Source organism: Cervus canadensis, chromosome 1, assembly GCF_019320065.1.
Source record: "Cervus canadensis isolate Bull #8, Minnesota chromosome 1, ASM1932006v1, whole genome shotgun sequence".
NCBI classification, from domain to species: Eukaryota; Metazoa; Chordata; class Mammalia; order Artiodactyla; family Cervidae; genus Cervus; species Cervus canadensis.
Window position 1 is genome coordinate 108,478,558 of NC_057386.1, and position 15,404 is coordinate 108,493,961.

Consider the following 15,404-nt stretch of genomic DNA (forward strand, 5'->3'; position numbering starts at 1 on the left):
CTGATAGATGCAGCAGCTCCCCCCCGCCCAAAGTATTCTTTTCTTCCCTGGTGCTTTATGATATTGTCCCAGGTGAACCCACAAATACCCCCTGGAAACTCAGACCCTGTTAGCAAGGGGAAAAAAAAAAAAAACAGTTTATGCTTTTGGGATTCTCCCTGCTGATGGCCAGGGAATGGGGTTCCAGAGGCACTGGGTTCTGGTTCTGCCAGATCCACTCGCGGGGGTGCTGGAGGAAGGCACTAATGCTGATGGTGAGCTGCTGTGGGCCATGCGTTGGGAGGTCAGGGTTTATTACTCCCAACTTGAAGAAGAGGTCTTCAGGATGTGAACGCTGCTGGGTTCCTGCCTGGCTCTGCCAGCCACCAAGTTGGCCTCAAGCCCTCCTTCCTCAGATGCAAAACAGGCTTTTTTACCCTCGGGGCCCTGTCTGCTGGGCAGAAGAGCGTTAGGGTGGACACAGCCCAGCGCCGAGCACCTGCAGGGGAGCAGCAGGGAGCAGTGGCTGGAAGCGTCTGCAGTCCCCCCTCCCCGCCCCCACCGCCCCGGGGCTTTTCCTGCCAGGCTCCCAGGGCACCACCGTGAAAGGCGACCACGGGAAGAACAGCACAGGTTTTATGGTTGCCCCCCATCGGGCAGCTTCCGCACGGTGCTCACAACACACTGTTCCACGTGAGGACGAAAAACCGGCTCAGAGAGGAGGGGAAGGGAACTGCCAAGGTCACACAAGCCTCCGGGGGAGAGACCTGAAGCCCAGCCAAGCCGCCCTGGGCTCCGTTCCCTCTAGATGAGACGTCAGGGCATCCGCTCCGGGTGGCACCGGAGCTGGGGGAGGGGGGGTGGGGTAAGAGAACCCTCATGAGGCGGGGGCGGGCGTGTGTGTGCATTCTGGTTCTCAGGTTAACGCCTGGGGAAGCAGGCGCGAGCGGCCCAGAGGCGCCTGGCCTCTAGCCTGGGTCTCCGGCTGACACATCCCGTTTCCTTTCGCGTCACCCAGCAGGCTGGTCGGGGTCTTCTCGGCCCTCGGGGCCCCCCACCCCCACCGCACCCCCGGTGTCCACTCCGCTGTGTGTCTGAGATCTCCGAGCTTCTCCGGCGGACCAAAAGCAGACTCCGTTTCACTGCCCGCTGGGGCCGTGCTGTCCGCCTCCGTCCCCCATTCCTGGGCGCCCAGTGGAGGCCGGGGCCCCCCTGGGAGGCAGGTGACAGATAAGTTCCCAGTCAGGGCTGCAGGAAGGGAGACATGCGTGCTGAGCGGCCCGGGGTGCGGGGGAGACATTCCTATGGACCCTCTACATGATGCTTCAGCCGTCACGCCGGGACCCCAGCGCCCGGAGGCCCGTTGGCGACCGCCGGGAGACCTTCCCGCTGGGGAGCGCGCTCAGCCAGTTACGCTAGCGAGAGGCCACCCGGCTGGCCTGGATCCAGGGCACCTGTTCCCGGGGATGCAGAAGTCGCCGTCCGGTCCTCAGTTTCCCCAGGTGCGGGGGCCGCTGGCAGGGCCTCTGCCGGGTTCGGGGCGGGGCGGGGGGGGCGGGAGTGGCCGCCCCTTTAAGAGGCCCCGCCCCGCTCCATCAGCCGCGCTGAGGCCCCGCCCTCCTCCCCGCCCCTTCCTGCGGCGCCGAGCGCGGGCGGCGCGCGCGAGAGCGGCGGGAGCAGGCGGGCAGATCGCCCCTCCGGGAGAGGCCCCTTTAAGAGGCCCCCCCACCGCTCCATCAGCCGCGCAGCGGCCCCGCCCACCTCCCCGCCCCGCCCCGCCCCTTCCTGCGGCGCCGAGCGCGGGCGGCGCGCGACAGAGCGGCGGGAGCGGGCGGGCCGAGCACAGCGCGGGGAGCCGGGCGGCGGCGCGGGAGCTCGAGGACAGTGGCGCGCGGGCGTCGGCCATGGGCTAGCGGGCCGGCCGAGCGGAGGCAGCGCCCGCCCCGCCCCGCGCGCGCGCGCGCGCCGGGAGCCCCGCACACAATAGCGGGCGCGCGGCCCCGCGCCCTTCCCCCGCGCGCGCGCCCCGCCCCGCGCGCCTGCCGCCGGGCCGCGGTCTCACCTGCAGCCCGGGAGGGGGCGGGCATTGTTTGCGCGCCGCCGCCGCCTTCGCCCCGCCGTGGGCATGGGGGCCGCCCGGCGTCCCGGGCCGGGCCTGGCGAGGCCGCTGCGCCGTCGCTGAAGCCGGCCTCGCTGGCGCGCGCAGCCGAGCGGCACAGGTGAGGAGCCGCGGCCGCGCCATGGTGGACCCGGTGGGCTTCGCCGAGGCATGGAAGGCGCAGTTCCCGGACTCGGAGCCGCCGCGCATGGAGCTGCGCTCGGTGGGCGACATCGAGCAGGAGCTGGAGCGCTGCAAGGCCTCCATCCGGCGCCTGGAGCAGGAGGTGAACCAGGAGCGCTTCCGCATGATCTACCTGCAGACGCTGCTGGCCAAGGAAAAGAAGAGCTACGACCGGCAGCGCTGGGGCTTCCGGCGCGCCGCACAGCCCCCCGACGGCGCGGCCGAGCCCCGCGCGCCGCGCGCGCACCCCGCGCCCGCCGAGGGCGCTGACCCGCCGGCCGCCGACGAGCCCGAGGCCCGGCCCGAAGGGGAGGGCTCCCCGGGCAAGGCCAGGCCCGCGGCCGCTCGCAGGCCCGGGCCCGCAGCCGCCACCGAGCGAGACGAACGCGGGCCCCCCACCAGCGTGGCGGCGCTGCGCTCCAACTTCGAGAGGATCCGCAAGGGCCCGGGTCAGCCCGCGGCGGCGGCGGACACCGAGAAGCCCTTCTACGTGAACGTCGAGTTCCACCACGAGCGTGGCCTGGTGAAGGTCAACGACAAAGACGTGTCGGACCGCATCAGCTCCCTGGGCAGCCAGGCCATGCAGATGGAGCGCAAGAAGTCACAGCAGCAGGGCGCCGGGTCGGGCCCCGCGGACACCCCCAGGCCCTCGTATCGTGGGCGCGCCTCCGAGGGCAGCGGCTGCGGCGGCCTCGACGGTGACTATGAGGACGTCGAGCTGAACCCGCGCTTCCTGAAGGACAACCTGATCAACGCCAACGGCAGCGGCAGGCCCCCGTGGCCGCCCCTGGAGTACCAGCCCTACCAGAGCATCTACGTCGGGGGCATGATGGTGGAGGGGGAGGCCAAGGGCGCGCTGCAGCGCAGCCAGAGCACCTCGGAGCAGGAGAAGCGTCTTACCTGGCCGCGGAGGTCCTACTCCCCGCGGAGCTTTGAGGACAGCGGAGGCGGCTACACGCCGGACTGCAGCTCCAACGAGAACCTCACGTCCAGCGAGGAGGACTTCTCCTCTGGCCAGTCCAGCCGCGTGTCCCCGAGCCCCACCACCTACCGGCCGTTCCGGGACAAGAGCCGCTCGCCCTCGCAGAACTCCCAGCAGTCCTTTGACAGCAGCAGTCCCCCGACGCCCCAGAGCCAGAAGCGGCACCGCCAGGGCCCCGTCGTCGTGTCCGAGGCCACCATCGTGGGCGTCCGCAAGACGGGGCAGATCTGGCCTAGCGACGGGGACAGCTTGTCCGGCAAGCTGCCTCAGGACGGCACCTGCCACGCAGACGCAGGTGAGTGCCTCTGCCAGCCTGGTGGGCACCCCTGAGAGGTCGGGGGTGCGGGGCAGGTAGGTACGTGATGGGATGGTTCTCAGGCGCCAGTGGTGGGCTGGAAGGATTCGCGCCCATTCCCCCACCTGAACAAACTCCATCCCTGCTTTCCTCCTGATTGCAGATTCCCAGCGTCTGGAGTGGGATGCGGGTGGGAGGGGTGGTGTGTCAGAATGGTGGGGGTGGCTCCTTCCTTCGGGTCTGGAGCCTGTGCTTTCTCGTGAGAGTGCTTCCTCTCTGTGGGTCAGGACCAGGATCGCCTTGGACGGCCATCTCCTCGCCCTCCACCTGGGGCAGCAGGGATGGTCTGGGCGGGGGGGGCGGGGTATCATCTCTTCCCTCTGGGTGGATACTTCAGCAGGGACTGATCCGTGTCTTGGGCAGTCCCCGCCACCTGCCCTGGGAGAGTTCCACAACACATCCGGGGAACCCACGGGATGCCAGCTGCTCCCAGGCTGGAGGAGCGTTGGGTTCGCTCTCTGGCCAGCAGCCCCAGAGCAAGTCAGAGCAGGTGAAAAATACAAACCAGGAGGAAGGGAGGCCACAGGCAGTTCTGACTCAGTGGGCTACCGAAGAGCCGGGGCTGAAGAGCTCTATCTGGGGCTGAAGCAGGGCCACACCCGTGCTGATCTGTCCGGTTCGGACGGGAGACCTCACCGCTGGGCGTCTCACCCCTGCTTTGTTGTCCCCCTTGCCCACCCGTGCTTATGTTCAGCTCCGAGTCCACGGTCTGGCTTCTGGCTCCGAGATTAAACCTGCAGGTCCGTGTGTATAACGCGTGTGCACATCTGTGTACAGACACCGTGTGGCGCTGGGCTAATGGGACTGGGTTTCGAGAGCCAGGCGCAGTTTGTGGTGGGAGTCAGGACTGGGATTTGGGGTTGTTGGGGGTGAGGCAGTTGGGAACCTGGCAGAGTCCCGGTCCCTGCTGAGCTAATGTGGTTTTCCGCTCCATTGACTATTTCTTTTTCTGCCGATGGAGTTGTGTGTGCTTGGTTGGTCAGAATCCTCTTGAAGCAAGTGAGGCTATTTTTGGCTCTGTGGAGGGGCCTCTTTGCCATCCGCGCTCCGTCCTGTTTGTTTTGGGCTCATCTTGTTGCTGACTCTGTCCGAGCTGTGTTGCTGGGACCTGTGGCGGGGCCCAGCCTCATCCTCCAGGCCCCTCGTGTGTGGGGAAGCCGGTAGTATTGAGAAGACCGCTTTGTAGGCAGCTCAGCTCCTCTGGGCTCTGGAGGATTGCCCTGTGGTTGCCGGGCACCAGCCCCGTCTGGCCAGCTGTCGGCCAGGCTAGCCAGCTCGGATTGGCCCTCAGCACCCGCGAGAGTACGTGTGAACATTGTCAACAAAGGAGGAAAGGAGAGCTTCTCGTGGAGACCTGTCGTCTGAAACTGTGTTCTCTTGCTGGGGGAGGTGGGAGTTTCCAGTGAGTGGGGCCCTGTTGGGGTGGTGTGGTTGGGGGGCCTCCCCGCAGGCCATCTCCGGAGCTCGCAGCCCCTCGCCTGCCTTCAGACCCTGCTCTGTGGGTGACACAGGGTGGGCTCCCAGCCTAGGAGGTCGTCTGACAACTTGCACCGCCCCCTCCCCTTTGGCCCTTGGTGAATCCTGCTCTGAAAGCCCTCCAGGGTCGCGCCTTGTGTCTCCTGCTGGGTTTTGCAGCTCCTGGCAGTTGCAGCTCTGGGAGCCTGCCCAGCCGGCTTCTCTGAGCCCTCTGAGGCGTGTGGCTGGAGGCGAAGGCGGGACCGCCAGGGCCAGGCCATCTGTCTCCTTCCCGACATTTGCCCGCATTCCCTAGATGCCCGCCGGCCAGGGCCCGCGCCTCTGATGTGGGACAGTGGGGAGGGTCCCAGCGTGGATGGAGGGGACCTCACCTAATTCTCTGCTGCAGCAGCTTCTGTGTCTGAGGGGAGGGAAGCAGCTGGAATGGTGACCGTGCCCTGACACGCATCTTCCCAGGGAGCTTGGCCTCACCCCCCTCCCCGACCCCCATCTGCAGATACGGATGCCGCCAGGAAGTGGCAGAGGGGCCTCCAGGTCCCTCGGGGATGCGGACCCCCCCCCCCCCCCAGTCCTTTCCTCTGCCCTTCACACCCCTGAGGAACAGGGCTGGGTAGGGCCCGGGGTCCTTCCAGCTGCGAGCCCTGCTGTGTGCAAGCCCACCCCTCCCACCTTGCGAGCTGAGTGGAAGGAGGGAGCGTGGTCCTTGCCTCCGCTTGGGAGCTTAAAAGGGAGTGGGAGACGGGAACACACACAGCCCAGGGCCGGGTTGGGAGGGTGGGAAGGCGGCTTGCCCACCCTCGTCCCTTAAATTCCTCTCTGGGACTCTGGCCATCCCTTCCTGAGAAAGACCGCTCAGCCAGGCCCTCTCCTCCTGACGTCCGGGGCACCCCCACCGTGCGCGTCCCCTGTTTCTACCTGGGCTCCGGCGGCGGCTGGCTGTTCTTTCCTGTTTCTAAGCAGTGAATTTGCCCTTTGGATCCTGGTGACACGTTATCGTCAGAGCGATCACGACTTTGTTGTTGCCTTGGGCTGTTGACTGGGCCTCCTTCCCGGGGACGGAGGCAAAGTCCGAGACCGTTTAAGTCATCGACAGGCTGGAAAGGGACTCTCGGTGGAATTGTACAAGGATTATCCGGCTCGGAAAGGATGGCTTTCTGGTTTGGGGAACAGAAGGCAGCATCCTGGGCTTTTCACCGAGGAAGGAGCTGAGATGTAGATGTGTGTGGGTCCAGGCCTCAGTGCCCCGCATTCCTCCCTGTTCTGGCTTCAGTACGGCCTCCCCTCCCTGGCCAGGAGTCCTGTGGTCCAGCCCACCCCATGGTTTCAGAGGGTTCCGGGTTCACGGCGAATGGACAGGCCTCTTCTCAAGTTGACGGACAATAGGCCTGAGTCTTGACTGAGTCTGATTTTTAGATGAAGGCTCAGAAGATGATGGAGGATTTAATAAACTTGGAGCCCTTTGGGGGTCTTGACCCCGACTGGAATTAGAACTCCTGTGGTTAATTCAAGCTGGATTTTTTCCCCCTTTTTTCTGAAAAAAAAAAAAATGTAGTAACTTTAATTAAAATGAGTTACTTATGTGACGTGGGACAGGTTTTTCTTTATCCTAGAAAACGTTGTTGCTGTTTAGTCTTTAAGTTGTGTCTGATTCTTTTTGCAGCTTCATGGACTGTAGCCCTCCACGCTCCTCTGTCGTGGGATTCTCCAGGCAAGAACACTGGAGTGGGTTGCCATGTCCTTCTCCAGGGAATCTTCCTGACACGGGGAGGGAACCTGCATCTCCTGCCTTGGAGGCAGATTCTTTACCTCTGAACCACTTGGGAACCCCATCATGGCAAAATAACGTAACAAAATTTGACGTGTTTGTCTTTTTTTCAGCGTCCAGCACGGTGGCATTCAGCGCATTCATGCTGTTGTGTAACCGTCACTATGTCTCGAACTTTTCCTCACTGCAGCCAGAAGCTGTTCCATTACGCAATACCTCCCCTTTCCTCCACCTCCAGCCCCTGGCCACCACCACCGTGTTTTCAGCCCGTTGTCTGTGGGTTTTGTCTTCTGTGCCTCCTGTGAGTGGAACCCTGAGACACGTGTCCTTCTGTGAGTCTCACTGCTTTCCCTCCGTAGGGTCTGGATGTTGCCAGGCTGCGTCCTCGTCCTTCACACCCCAGCTCTGGCCCTTCATAGGACAAACCCTGGGAACGATGGCCGTGTTTCCTTGCCTTTCACCTCTACTTGTGTTCGTGTCCTGGGGGCAAGCTGCCACGGACTGGGGGCCTTCAACAGCAGAAGTCTGTTTTCCCTTCAGTCCTGGAGTCTGCAAGTCCAGGGTGAAGGTGCCAGCGGGCACGGTTTCCTCGGGGACCTCTCTCCTTGGCTGGCAGCCGGGCCCCCCTTGATGCCCTTTCCCAGGGCGGTCCCTCCGTGCCCGTGGACCCCTGGTGGCCCTGTGTGTCTCTGAAACCGCTTCTGCTTATGAGGACACGATCTGCCTTGGCCTAATTGACTTAGGACCCCACCCTGATGACCCATCATGAGAAGCCTGCCTCCCACGTTCTGAGATGCTGGAGGCTAGGCCCTCAGTGTGTGAGTGTGGGGGCGGAGGGACTCAGGTTGGTCCCCAGCACTCAGTGAGTCCTTGATCAGACAGCAGAGACCTGGTGCGTGAGCAGCCTTGCCCCAGGTTTTAGGAGGAATTCATGGTGAGGTGTTGAGTGGCCCACTGAGGCGGGGACTGCTGGCCAGCCGCATCTCTTTCCTCATCTAGAAGTTAGGGGTTGGACTCTGTCATTGCTAAAAGATCCTTTCCTTCTTTTCTTTTTTTGGCCTTGAGGCTTGCAGGATCTTGGTTCCCCAACCAGGGATTGAACCTGGGTGTCCACGGCAGTGAAAAAAAAAGCACCAAGTCCTAACCACTGGACCACCAGAGACGTCCCTTGAATTTCTTCCTTAAATTGATGAACACAGTGTTTGCAGGTCTTTCTTTATGCCCATTTGTACCTGTGCTCCTGTTACCATGGTCCCACCTCTCCCCATTCGGACCCTCAGAGGGGTTTACTGGGCGGCCCGGGCCCACCCCCTGGAAAGCCGCTCGTGTCTGTATCCACGGGTGTGTGGCAGGCTGCTCCTCTGCGCCTTGTCTTTGAGAAGCAGGGCAGACAGGGCCTTGGTGGTGTCCCCGCGCCTGCCTTTAGCTGTGTGCGCGCCGCGGCTTCCCCTTAGTCCTGCGTCTGCGTGGCTTCCTCCTTCCGCGTGGCGCGTCCTTAAGACAGAGACCTGCCCGTGGCGTCTGTACCTTGGGAGCTGCGGGGTCTGGGGGTCTCGGGTGGAGCGCGACCCCGCCCCCATCTCTGAGGATCCTGTTTGCTCAGCCCCTCCTTGTTCTGACCCCACCGGGCTCACCACCCCCCATCTGATAATCAGCACTGATTTGGGGGGCCCGACAGCACAAGTTCCCCAGCAAGGGAGCTTGTTGGCTTTGCAGGTGACCTCCGAGGCCATCTCTGCTTCTGTGCTGAGGCTGGGGCTCCTCTTGCTCAATCCTAAGAGCTTCCCGAATCCCCGGCTCGAAGGCGTGGGTTGGGTGGCGGCTGGCGCCCGGGGTGCGGGCGGGGACCGTGAGGCCCAACCTGGGAAGTAAACCTGGCTTTGGAGGAGGCTGTTTCATGTGCCCTCAGAACATTCTTGTGAAGCGGCTGGAGTGCGATTATTATCATAATTACATGCTGTCCGTCAGATTGGCTCTGTGGGGGCGTGGGACCCGGACCCCCGCCCAAGATCATGTGGTCGGTGTGGGGGCCTGGCGCCGGGCACTGTCCTTGGCTGACGAGCGGTGCCCGGCGCATGAGGGTGGGCCCTGAGTGAGGGACCCCTCCGCTAGTGTTAGGGGCACCCGATGCGTCACGACGGAAGCAAACAAACATCCACTGCAAGGTACCCTGAACCCGTCTGTCCTCCTGGGGCACCCGGCTCAGATTCCGCCTGCAGGTCGCGCAGCAGAGGGCCCGAGAGGACAGACCTGTTGGGGGGACGCTGCCCGCCCATCCACCCCGTCCATCCAGCTGGGGAGGGGTCGTGACGCTGGCTGGCTGCGGGCAGGGCCTGCCTGGGAGGAGGTGACCGAGGTGCGCGGCCATGTGCACAAGCGGGGTCAGCACACGGCCTGGGGAGGGGGGGCGCCAGGAAGGCCCGGTCTGTGGCCGAGAGACTACAGCGCGCAGACTCTGCAGGGAGCAGGGACGCTCTGTCTCGTGCCTGCTGCTTCCACGAGTGCCGGGGATAGGCAGCCCGGGGGCGGCTCCTCACAGGTGCCTCTGTTGGCGTCCGAGGGCCTTTGAAGGTGCATTTTTACAGGCCTGATCTGCTCCCTGGAAAGAATGCTGCCAGGTCAGTTGGCCTGCCAGGGGCGGGGAGAGTTGCTCTGCGGGTGCCATGCGTGCACGGACCCTGGCGTGGAACAAGGTCAGCCTTCTGGAACGGATACCCACCTGGTCTGCGGGAAGAGTGCAGACCCTGAAGGCTGGAGGCCTGGACACGCCCGAGGCCTGGTGGGTGGCTTGTGGTGCAGGAAAGTGGCTCTGTTGGCCGGCGAGTATGCCCACATCTCGGGGCCTCGGTGGGGGTCTGGGTGCCCAGGACAGTGGCCCCTGGGGTCTGGCCCCCTCTCTGGTCTCACAGAGCTGCCCCCTCAGGCACCTGGTGTCAGTCGGTTGAATGCCCCGTGGTGAGCGATTCTAAGGGAGGTGCAGGCCTTTTCACCCATTGGGCACAGCTCCGGGGCCCCCAGGGGCCTGCCGGGCTCTCTGGCCCCTCGCTTCCTGTGTCCTCCTGGGCTCAGCGGCGTTCCCAGGTGTTAAAGGTACAGTCTTTGTGTATTTTTCTGCCCTGTGGCCTCAAAGGAAAGCCAGCTGCTGTGTTTGCTGGGCGGTTCCCTCCGCCCAGGGCACTTGGGCCGTGCGCTCGAGTCATCCGCGCCCCCATTGCCCCTGAGGAGGGACTGGGGGGTACCCGCAGGCTCGTGGTGGAAGAGATGGGGTGACGTTCGCCCCCCGCCTCCCTGATGTCACGGAGCAGCTGTGGCTGTGAGTGGGGACGCACCGGTGGGCCAGCCACGCCCGTGCCCCCGTCTCCTGTCTGCCCCGAGGCGCGGGGGTCCCCGAGCCGGGCCTCAGAGCCCTGCCACCATCCTCTTGGCTAGGGGCCCCGGTAACCTGACCTGCGGCCCGTCTTCGGGGGTGCTCAGCGCGGCGGCTCAGCCTCTGGGCCTGTGTGCGCGTAGCGCGTGCGAACAGCCGGGTTCGTTTCTGCTCCGATCTCAGAATGGAATGTGTAACCCCTCTATGAACACTGACTGCAGAACGTGTTCCCCTTCCTCCCCTAGGAACAGGAGAGGGTGAAAGTGTCTGCTTCGGGGCCCTGCCGCATGGCGCGGAGGGTCTGGATCCAGGACCACCATGTCTCTGGGCCGCCAGGAGGGCCCCGTGGGTCAGCATCTTGTCGAGGGGGCAGTCAGACGGCTCTAAAGAAGCCGGGGTGTGATGACTCACATCAGTCTGGGTCGCCCTCCTGTGGTCTTTTGTCAGCAGCCACGTGGCGTGAGTCCCCGCGGCAGAACCGACTCTTCTCTGCGGAGGGGCCCGTGAGACCCCCGGGGTGGGCTCTGCGGGGAGCTTGGGAGACCCGGTCCCAGCTTCTCCCGGCCCACGGGCCCCGCGCGGCCGCTCGTCTCCACCACCTGTGTGGTCTCGGGTGCAGGAACCCCAGCAGGGAAGCAGGGGGGTCAGCGGGCTGAGACTCGGCCGCCTGGGAGAGGCTCCCCGTCCCAGGCGCCGGGCTGGGATTCGGCTCCCCCAGGCAGCAGGTGGGGGGCCATCCCAGCGGGCTGATAGGGGGCAGCAGGCAAGGGCGTGGCTGCCAGAGCCCCAGTGCCTCGCCCGTCTCCCCGCGAGCGAGCGGGACCTCTGGGAGAAGAGCAGGACTTGGCTGTTTCTCCATCCTCTTTTTCTCTGTCTCCCTCCATCCCTCTCCCGTCTCCGCAGCCCCAGAGCATTGGGTTCCCTGAGCCCGTGAGTGGATTGGAGCCTGTCCTGGGGGAGGAGGGTCACTCTGTGTCCACTGAGCTCTAAGACGAGCGTGACGGGGCGTGACCGTAAGTCGTGGACGTGACCGTAAGTCGTGGACGTGAAAGGGCCAGGCAGGGCTTTCCTGGGGCGCGCCCTTTGTCAGCGGGCTGCACTGACGCCCACGCCATCCCCACGGGGCCCCGGGTGTGCAGACGGGTGGGAACTGGGGGTCAGGACACACATATGGTCCCTTGGCCGTCCCCTTCCACAGCTGCTTCCAGGGGGGCTTTCTGAAGGCGGGGCGGGTCTGCGGGTTCATCTGACTGGGGCCTCCTGTCAGTCCGCAGGGTGGCACACGACATCTAGTTGTCCAGGTCCAGCCTGGTGTCCGCAGACGTGTCCAGGTGTAGCTTTTATTCAGCGTGGTGCCGCTGGGCCCGAGGACTCAGCCGAAACCGGGGCTTCTGGCCTGGCGGAGACTGGCGGCCGCTTCTCTGTCCCGGCTGCCCATGGGGACCGCCTCTACCGTAGCTGGGAAATCACATAGCCGCCCCTGCCTCATCACTCCCGGCGAGTCTGATTTCTGAGGTCCTGCTTCTTTTGATCAGCATCCGTTTCCGTGGGTCAGCTGTCCGGGAGTGACTGACTCAGCGGCTCTTCTGCTCAGGGTCTCCCAGCGGGTTGTTCCCTTTCGGGACTGCACCTTGCCTCCCAGCCCTGCTTGTTGGCAGAATCGGTTCCTGGTGGTTTGTAGGACACCCCGGTGTTCTTGCTGTCCGTCGGCAGCTCCCGGGGGCCTCCGGTCTTCATAAGCACTTTCCGCACGGAGGTCTGATCTCCTCCTCCGAGCCAGCCTGGCTGTCTGGAAGCCGCCTTGAGCCATCTCCTGTGTCCTGAGAGCCGTCTGCCTGCGAAATCTGCGAGCCCTGCTTGTGTGTCTTGATGGTTGCTCTGTGGAAGGGGGAGTGGGTTTCTTTAGGGTCGTAGCTGGGAGGCTGATCTGTTATTAATTAGTAGAAGCTTCTGCGGAACAGGGCTTTCCTGGTGGCTCAGCTGGGGAAGAATCCGCCTGCAACGCAGGAGACCCTGATTCGATTCCTGGGTCGGGAAGATCCGCTGGAGAAGGGATAGGCTACCCACTCCAGTGTTCTGGCCTGGAGAGTCCCATGGACCGTATAGTCCATGGGGTCGCGAAGAGTCGGACACGACTGAGCAAGCTTCACTTTGATTCAGGGAAGCGAGTGTTAAGGGAAGTTTTCTTTTCTTCCTCGCTTTACATGGCTCTGCCGAGGCAGCAGGATGCTGCTGGGGTTGTCGGGTCAGACACCTCTGAGGACTCGTGTGTAGGCCGTGTGGTCCTGTAGGCCAGGTCGGGGAAGGTATGTGCCCCAAGGCCATCTCTGGGAGTCGGGCAGCCAGGTGTAACAGGCTCGGGGCGGAAAGGCGGGGAGAGGCCCCCTTGCGGGCGGTCGTCTCCCACTGCCGCCCGTCCAGGTCCTGGCCGCGGATGAGATGACGGCGCCGCGGGCGGGTCCCTCCTCTGTGCTCAGGAGCCCCTGTGAGCTTTCCTCACGGAGCCCGTGAGGCAGGCAGGGTTGGCCGTCCTGTCCCCGGGAGGCCTGCTTCCCCCAGAACATCGCAGGGGTGGGGAATGGCCGCCAACAGCTCCTGTCTCCCCACCACCACCGTCTTCCTGCTTCCAGATGTTTCGCCCCTGGAGCCAGGCTGCCTGTGGGTTCACAGCGGCTGAAGTGTGGTGACCGGAATGTGATACCGTGCTGTCGATTTTGTCTGTGCTTAAAATTGCCCCGAATAAAAAGTTAAGAAAACAGTTATTTATCTGTCACAGTTATGAGAGAATCCCTTCACCTTGAGAGAGCAGGATGTTGGAATCCTGAATCTTTCTCAAGCTCCAAATATGTGTGAGTCAAGTCTTACTCATCTGTTCCTTGGTAGCAGATGTTCTGGGAAAGCCAAGCTGCACTCTAGCCATGCCATCCACCATCCATCCATCCCTCCATCCATCCATCCCTCCATCCATCACTCCCCCCACCATCCATGCACCGTCTGTTCATCCCCCCATCATCCATCCGTCCCTCCATCCACCCTCCCTCCGTCCATTCACCATGCCTCCATCCATCCCTTCATGATTTAACCACCTGGCTGTCTGGTCATCTGAAGTTTATGTAACACTTATTTGCTGGGTCCAAGCTCTGTGCTTAGGCCTCGACACAGTGCTTGACCCCAAGGAGCCCACAGACACTGATTAGTGGAGGTCAGTGCCAGGTGGGCACCAAGAAGGGGTGACTCTGCCAGGTTAGCTCGGGGAAGCTCGCGTGGAGGGGACGGCCCCCCTGGTGGGGTCTTGAGTGGACCCCACGGAAAAGGAGTGTGTCAGGCACCTGTGGAAGCTGAGGATGCGGGGAGGGTTCCAGGCGGCGGAGCGGGCGGCGTGGCTGTCTGCAGTGGGGCTCGGGGTAGCTGGAGCGGGGTTTTGGGCTGAGCGCCTGGCTGCTGACGAGGCGGGGAGGTATGGTGTGCCCCCCCCGCCCGCAGCCAGAGAAAGCCCTGGCGATGCCTGAGAGGAGGATGGTGGAGCGTGGGGTGGGAGAGTGAGCCTGCCGCCCCCAGCGCTGCTTGGTGCCCCAGCTGGGCCACTGTGGGTTCCAGGGGCGCTTCCGCACAGACCTCCTCCCTGCTGGGCAGCTGCCGACCTGGCTCGGGCTGAGCAGGTGGCCTCCTTGCGCTGACCTTTGCTCTGGCTTCCTGACTCAGGGACCCCTATTGGCGAGCAGCCATCTGGACGGGGTGGTGTCCCGCCTGCAGGACAGACACGCCGCGCGCCGGCGTGGGTGGACTTCGGTGCTTTCCTTGGTTCTTCCGGGCCCTGTGGAGCAGCCGTCCACAGATCCATGGCTGGAAGGGCAGAGACAGCGGCCCTGCTGCTCCAGGCCCCTTCCCTGCTGGGGGCCCATGTCCGCGTGAAGCCTGGGGCCCCGGCCACGATGTCAGCACCCTCCTGCCCCAGGGCGCGCGGTCACTTAAGACTTGGGAAAGTCATGGGGGTGGTTTGTTTAGCTGTGGTAACATGCACGCTGCATAAAATTGACCCCCCTAACATCTCTGAGCACACGGCTCGGGCATCAAGTGCAGTGTTGAGCCGTCGACTCCGCCGTCCGCCTCCAGAACTTTGCGTCTTTCCGCACGGAAGCTCTGACCCTGCTAACACCAGCGCCTGCCGCCCCCGGGCCCTGGCCCGGCCCCTGACACGCACCCTTCCCTTTCAGTGTCTCTGCCTGTGACTCCTGCAGGGACCTCTTGTAAGTGGAATCCTACCGTATTTGTCTTTTTGTCCTGAGGGCTCGTGTGTGTTGCAGTGGGTGTCAGGACACCCTCCCTTTTTAAGGCTGAATTTCATGTGTTCCGTTGTGCGGATGGATCACCTTCTGTTTGTCCGTTACCTGTGGCTGGACGCTTGGGTTGGCTCCGCTTTTGCCTGCGTGAACGAGCCTCCCAGCTCAGCGGTCTTTTTATTGTAGCATCTGAATCCTACCTTTGTTTGCCTCTTCCGTCAGCCATCTGATTTGTTCATTCATTTTTGGCGGTGGTTTAGTTGCTAAGTGGTGTTCAACTCTCAGCGACCCCGTGGTCTGTAGCCTTTACTCATTTTTATTGCAATGTAATTTCATTTAGGGCTTCCCCTGGTGGCTCAGCTGGTGAAGAATCTACCTGCAATGCAGGAGACCTGGGTTCGATCCCTGGGTCAGGAAGATTCCCCTGGAGAAGGAAATGGTAACCCACTCCCATTTTCTTGCCTGGGAAATCCCATGAACAGAGGAGCCTGGCAGGCTACAGTCTCTGAGGCGGCAAGTCTGACATGACTTAGTGAGTAAACAGCAACAGAATTGACATTTAACGTTGTATTCATGTCTAGCTACACAGTGTTAACGGTTTGGCTGTATGTGTATATTATATATAATGGTTTTTGCAGTAAAGTTTCCTTAACCTCCTCTCCACACATAGTTAACATATGTTTATTTTCGCCTCTTTGTTTTCCAGCCAATTCCCTTTTTCCTTTTAACAGAAGGAATTTTTGTCCATGTTAGGAAAGTGAAACTTTGAGTCAGAGGTTAAGAAATGTACATGTAAGTTATCTCTTCTTTTTTTAAAAAAAAGTGCTAAAGATTCAAAAGATGCTACGATGTCAGTAGAGGTGCATGTGCCTTGAAATGTAATTTAAGAGACAGTGAGAGTCGCTCCTCGGGCTGCTGC

General features: G+C 62.6%; 1 protein-coding gene across 1 annotated transcript in view; it reads left to right on the forward strand.

The window, feature by feature from the left end:
* Positions 1 to 2,019: 2,019 nt before the first annotated feature.
* The window catches only part of BCR (BCR activator of RhoGEF and GTPase), an 86,018-nt gene continuing 72,633 nt past the window's right edge, over positions 2,020 to 15,404 (forward strand). The window contains exon 1 of the mRNA XM_043434364.1: positions 2,020 to 3,537. Within this exon, the coding sequence (XP_043290299.1) occupies positions 2,220 to 3,537 (1,318 nt within the window). The 5' untranslated portion in view covers positions 2,020 to 2,219. The remainder of the gene's footprint in view (positions 3,538 to 15,404) is intronic.